Source organism: Pteropus alecto, unplaced genomic scaffold, assembly GCF_000325575.1.
Source record: "Pteropus alecto unplaced genomic scaffold, ASM32557v1 scaffold269, whole genome shotgun sequence".
Taxonomy (NCBI): domain Eukaryota; kingdom Metazoa; phylum Chordata; class Mammalia; order Chiroptera; family Pteropodidae; genus Pteropus; species Pteropus alecto.
In genome coordinates, this window is record NW_006443566.1 from 923006 (window position 1) to 929873 (window position 6868).

General features: G+C 31.5%; 1 protein-coding gene across 4 annotated transcripts in view; it reads left to right on the plus strand.

Annotated features, from left to right (window-relative positions):
- The window catches only part of WAC (WW domain containing adaptor with coiled-coil), an 80349-nt gene that overhangs the window by 2018 nt on the left and 71463 nt on the right, over positions 1-6868 (plus strand). For 3 of the 4 annotated variants that reach the window (XM_006924168.3, XM_006924169.3, XM_025041260.1), the window contains exon 3: positions 1151-1346. In XM_006924168.3, coding sequence (XP_006924230.1) covers positions 1208-1346 — 139 coding nt within the window. In that variant the 5' untranslated portion in view covers positions 1151-1207. Of the gene's footprint in view, positions 1-1132; positions 1347-6868 lie in introns of all 4 variants that reach the window. The other variant, XM_015598741.2, reaches the window with a different exon arrangement.

Below are 6868 nucleotides of genomic sequence, written 5' to 3' on the forward strand. Positions count from 1 at the left end.
AAGTTAATGTTAAGGTATTACAATTAGATGAAAGGTTGGGAAGAAACAACTAATTCTCATTCTTAAGTGTGTTCTAAACCACTATTCCTTCTCAATTGTTTTTGGTTCAAATAATTACCAGCGAAAGATAGTGTCTCTGGTTCTGTAGGAATTGAGATCTTTGGATGCTTGAATAATTCATTCTTATATAAGATGGTTCTAAGTGTGCAGTTTCTGTTTTGTTACTGCAGTTGCTGCATGTAAAGTTTTTTTTTTTTTTAAATTATACAGGTGGCACCTGTTTTCGGGGGGAAATCTCAAATGGTTATCAGATGACACTATAAGTAGATACTTTCTACATTTAATCACTTAAAGAGTAGGAGAGTAGGTTTCTAAGCTAATGTGTTAACTGGCTAGCAGGAGTTAAAGCTCAAGTTAAAAACCCTAGGTTCTTTGATGTGTAAAACATTGTTGATTACCTGGGGAAATCTTAAAGATTAAACCCTATTGAATCTACTCCTCTAAAACAGTTAAAGATTTTAAAAGACTAGTATGTCATGGTTATGTAAAATATGTGTTATAGTAAAATTAAACCAGTATTGTGAAGGAGTTATGTTAAATTTCATTGTTATGTTAGAAATATTAGCTGATATATTTTTTATACCTTAAAATTGTTCTCCACATCTGTAAGTATAGGTAAGGTAGATGTGAAATGCTTTATTTGAATCAGAGAACTGATGTTTTCTTTGTAGGTTTCTTAGGAAACATTAGCTCATTATGTGCCTATCAGTTGTAGAGCAGAAATAGATTACAGTAATACTCAGTTTCTACTTTTCTTTAGATTACACTTTTTAATTATCAGAAAAATTTAAATGTATTGAAGTAATGTGTCAAGGTGTTTGATTTCATGTATTTACAAGATACTTTATGGACTGGATTTTTTTTTTAAACATGGTTATTGTGATTTGTATGAGCTTTTTAATAACTTTTAGGCATTTAGGTCTTGCCTGCATAACTTAAATGCATAGTTGAAAATAGAAATTTTATTTTTATTGATATAAAAATTTGTAAAACTTAAGTTATAAACACTCAATTTTATGATAAAATTAGGAAATTATGTTTAAAGTTTTAATTTTTTTCTCTCTTTTTTTGGGGGGGTGATGTTTTACAGGCACTTAAATATTCATCGAAGAGTCACCCCAGTAGTGGTGATCACAGACATGAGAAAATGCGAGACGCCGCAGATCCTTCACCACCAAATAAAATGTTGCGGAGATCTGATAGTCCTGAAAACAAATATAGTGACAGCACAGGTCACAGTAAGGCCAAAAATGTGCATATTCACAGAGTTAGAGAGAGGGATGGTGGTGAGTAGCTTTTTTGTTGAAACTTTCACACATTTTTTTTTTTAATAGTAGCTCCATTTAAAAGTATAGGTGGCAATATTTCTAGCTTGGGGACATTACTATATGATTATGTTATCAAAATATTTTCTATCAATTTATTTGATTCCTGAAGTAGTTACTGTGGAAATAAGATGCTGACCCAAGCATCTAAAAATGGATTCCAACACCTGATAATAAGAGAATGCATTTATGAATATAATTTACCAAATGCTTTCTTAATGATGAGAGAAATAGAGGAGTTTTTTTCCAAGAAAGGCACTTTCACCTTTTCAAGTAAAGATTTTAGTTTATTTGGCTTAATTATTTTGAGATCCTTGTTGGTGCTCAGATCTATTTTTTTAAGGGCCTCAAATGTGTTTCCTAAGGATAAATTGTAAATTTTAAACAGGTTTTTTGAGATCGTAGGTTCAAAAACTTTGCTTCTGAAAATTTCTTTTGGATTTTTGTTGTAAACACTTAAAATATTATTTCCTATATTCTGTATCTTATTAATGTACCTTCTCTACTGTGTTCATTTGCATATTCATCTTTAAAAATTAACCTCATTTCTTTTGTACAATGCTGTTACCCTTCAGTTATTACCTTCCCTCAAGCTCTTTGTGGTAGGAGGCTGAGAAAAAGTGAATAAACGCAATATTTTCAGAGTTAATTTGCCCAACTTTACCAAAATACCAGGTTTCATGTCTAAAGTAAGTGTTGGGGAACAAACGAATTTCACTAAAATAATTAAGACATGTATATTTTTTCCTTATGTAAGACCTTGTATCATTAAATAGGTAACAAATATATACTAATGGTTGTGCTTTTATAAGCTCCTCAGGAGAGTCAAAGAGAGAACCATATGGCTTTCTGCCTCTGATTATCAATGAGCTGCTCAGTATTTTGCTTACTTTTAAACAATATTCTGCATCTTTTGGGTCTCTTTTTTGCCTCCTAAGATACTGGGAAACATTGGCCTTCTATGTACATAATTACTGGTTGAAAAAAATAATGGTTAGGAAATTGCATTGAGATGGATAATTTGAATGGTTACTGGATGGGAGAAAAGTATAGTTGAATATTTGCTATAGCTTTCTGCTACTTATTGAGATACAACATATTTTTGTAAGTAACAGCATGTGGGGTTGGTTATTAAAGTGTGTGTATTTCTAATTTGTATTAGAAATTCTTTGATGGCAAAATTACTGAAACCATTAATATTTTCCATTTTGTGCATGAATTTTCCATAGTATATATTGTCTTGAGATATCAACCACTCTTCTGTAGTGGATTTCATTTCAAATGTTAGCTCTTGAAAGGCAGGTACTACTTGTATTGTACTGTGCTTTATTTTTAAAATTTGGGCGATCAAGACAAACTAGGATGTGACACCTCATCTCCTTATGGATAAGTGTTTTAGGTATCTCTTTTGGTGATTGTAATCTGGTTAATCTATCATCTCAGATTCCGGAAAAAAAATCAGTTTAGATTCTCTAGGAAATGATATAAATGCTTTCACACATTTACAGTGGATCATGCCTGACAGATCATTTTACAGGTGAACTAATCCCAAGAATATTCTGTTGCTTATTCATTCAACAAACATTAGGCATCCGCTGTATGCCAACAATTCTGTGGTATTCCTGGAAGGAAAGGTAGATATAATCCTGGCCTTGTAGCTACTCTTAAAGGCTTTGACTCTTGAGAGTTAGTGGTGGTGTAGCTGCTTTTTCTTTATTCCTTTTTTCTTCATTTTGATTTTAATTTTACTTCCTGTATGAACTCCACATACCTCTTGTTGGCTTTTAGTTTCCTTTTTATTTGTATCTGCTTGCTGATGTTTTCTTAGCTCTAGTTTTAAGAAACTTCTTTTCTGATTGTCATTTGCTGAGCTGGGCCTTACTTTCTAACTTGCTTTTTAGCTACTTGTTTGTCTTCCTGTGGAGCCTTTTAACTAATACTATAACTCCATCCCTATTTGTACCATCTCTAATAGTCCTGGCTGCCATATTTCTTTGTACTATGTAGGAATAATCATGAAATCTCTGTTTTGGAGTTGAGAGAGCATCTTTGTTCTTAATTCTGTCTTTTAAAGAGGTGAAGCGGTAATGCTTCCCTCATTAATACTTAATTTAGTCACAGGTATTTTCGTTTATTGCTAATGTGTTCGAAACTAAGCTTTTAAAAGTGCATGTGTATAATTTTATTGCAGGCATTTGTATTCCCTTAGATTTTTATTTTAAATATGAAATCAAATACATACAGATAAATATTCATATATATGAAGTCAAAAGCCACTATTCAAAGTCAAATGCAAGTGAGATAGATCATCTGTGTGCTTAGCATGTATAAGTAATAATGTAAGAATAGGTTTCTGTTTATTGAACTAATTTCAAATTTTATTTTACGATTAAAAAAACCTAATGATTTTTAGTAAAAAATAACAAGAGGCTATATTCTATGATTTGTAACTTGCATTTTACAAAGCAAGTTAAATGTGGAACTTGTAAGATGCAGATCCCCCATCCCCCAGTAATTACTAGGTTTCCTTCATGGCACCTTGGATTTCTTTGAAAAGTGACAGTTTAGAAGTAATGTATAAAAAGCACTTAAGTTATACTAGAAAAAGTTAGCAGGAATTGAAAAGGATTGTCACTCTTAGAAATTTATTTAAAGACTAACTACAACATCGTATGTACAGTTAAGAGATTTTATCCCTTAGGATTTATTAAAAAGAATGTAGATTATTGTAAAATAAAATAAATTGAGAGAGATAACTTATTTAAAAAGGTTATTTAACTTGGTGAAGTAATTTTTATACCATGATCTCTCTGCAAATCATATAATCTTTTGTTTAAAAATAACCAAAAAATAAGAATCTTAAGGTACAGTCGTTAGATTTGTTTTTTATAGCTTAGACATGTTTTTAAAAGTGTACAGTTGACATCCAAATCTCAGAAGAGTGAACATACATTACAGGTTGAATTTGTACTTTTATGCATTTTTAAAACCCTTCCTATCGGGCTTAAGTACTTTTTTCTTGAGGACTAGTTCTAATGATTATTTTACTAAGTAACTTTAAGAATGATGATAGTCCAAATAAATTTAGGGATGAAGAGTGTCTTTGCAGGGTTTCTGTAAAGCTGTTCCACAAAACTTCAACCTCTTGGGGTTCATTCCATTTTTCTCGTTATTCATCTCAGAATTAACTATAAATCTTTAAAATATATTTGGAATACTCGTTAGAAACATCTTTTTAGGAGAGTTGCCTTAGCTCACTTGGTTAATCGAAAAATATTCTTTATTGGTTCTCTGATTTGTGGGACTTCAATAAATTACATAGCTCTTCAGTTAGCGTTCGGATATCTTTGCGTACAAGAGAGAATTGCACTTAGTGATTTGGTAACCATTATTCCCAGAGATTTTAAAGTTTTTAGTTACATAGTGAAAATTTTTTATCTTGTTTTGTCATTTTGACAGATCTGGAGAAATTTGGAACTATATTTTCAAACAAAGGTTACTATAATTAACATTTGAAGGAATTGTTCAGTAGGGACCATTCGGGGATAATTGGTGTTTTTTATAGTTTTTAAAATATAATTTAGTAATGTTTGAACCCTTTCACATTGAATATTAGATTGTGATACTTGTACAACATGGCCTTATGGTTATTCCATAACTAGGTTTTGTGTAAAACGAAATATGCTTTGCATTTTTAATATTAGTACTATAAAAATGAAGTTCATTTCATTATTTTGACCTTAGAAAGTAGATAGAACAGAGAGTAACAATGAGCAAAAGTTTACTTGTATAATATTGAACAAATAGTGACAGAGCTGAGTTTAGAAATTAGTCTTCTCTGTTCTGGTAAATTGTATATACTGTCGGAGACGTAACATTAGGCATATTGAAAGCTTGTTCAGTGTGTGTGTATTATAGCACAAATTAGTTTAAAGGTGATTTCACTTATATTAATGCTCTCATCCAACTTCCTCTAGTGGTTACATCTTACCTCTAATTACAGTATCAGACCCAGAGCGTTGACATTGGTACAATGTATATATGCAGTACTAGACCAAGTTATTACATGTGTTTAACTTTTAAAACTAAGTTTTAACATGAAAGCTTGCCAGAAAGTTTTACTAGGAAGAAGCCATTTTTCTTAAGCTCTCATTTTCAGAGACTTATTTTCAAAGCAATTTGGAGATTTCATACAGAATCTAAAATTTATTAAAAATTTGGACTTCTGTAACATTGACTAATGTTCAGTATTTTTCTAATGAAAATCAGAGGTAAATATTATTTTATTGATTCATGCTTTGTAGGAAGATAGTCAACTAGGCAAATGTTTTCATTGGATTTCTGTAGGTCACTTAAAGACCATAGGAATCAGCTATTCCATTTAAAGAGAAACAAGGTTGGAAGACGAGCAGTCTTAGTATTTTAGCTCTTCAGTATTTTTTCTTAATTTTAGAAAATATATATGCTATAAACATTTGTGCATGTATTTGAACCACATACATCATTTGTCTTAGTAATCAGATTTTAATATTTTATTTTTTAAAATATGGTGATGTATTTATGAAAAGGTATGTCTGTTTCACAAAAATATTTTGGAATGGTTCACTTAGATCTTTTAAGGACGGCTTAATTGAATTGTGCAAGATGTATTTAACATTGGTGTAGCATATTTGGGATTTTTGTCTGTAAGTCACAGAAAATATAGTCTAGATTGTCTCTGTGAAGCATCTGTTGTCTGATTCTGTTGGGCAGAATGATTTTGGTATATGTAGTTTCATTTTATCATGCTAAAAAGAGTGAAGTTAAAAAAATAAGTGAAGTTAGCAATAAGCTGGGCATCTGTATACAGATTCTGTAACTGAGATCACATCTGTAAATGAATTCAGTTTCTGAGACTTTATACTAAAAGTTCTGGAGATACTATTAGTCATTTTAAAAGCAGTTATTTAGGGCTCGGAAGTATGAAGAGTAATTTTTATAATTTAAATGATGCTTCATAATTTTCAAAGCCCTTTTACATTGGTTTTCATCTGATCCCATACAGCCCTTTGAAATCAGTTGATCAGATTATTTCTGTTTTACTGATGAAAGTGTAATCCAGTTAAAGTATTCCGCCTACTATTCTTGAAACTGGAAATGGGTCTCTCTCTCTCTCTCTTTTTTTTTTTTTTCAAACAATACCTAAAACCTTATCTCTACCTCCAAACTATGCTTCTCAGTACTTAAAATACAACCATTGTAGTCGTGGCTACCATCTTCTCTTACCTGGATTCTGCAAGAGCCTCCTGAATGGTGTCCCTACATCCTTTTTGTTTCACAGAATTATTTTCCCACACAGTAGCCAGAGTGGTCCAGTTAAAATGCCGGTCAGCTCACATTACTCTCAAGCCCAGAACTCTCTAGTGACTGTTATTTACCAAGGCCTATAAAAGCCCCTGTGTAATTTGTGTGTCTGGGTGTTTCTTCAGCCTCTTCATTGACCG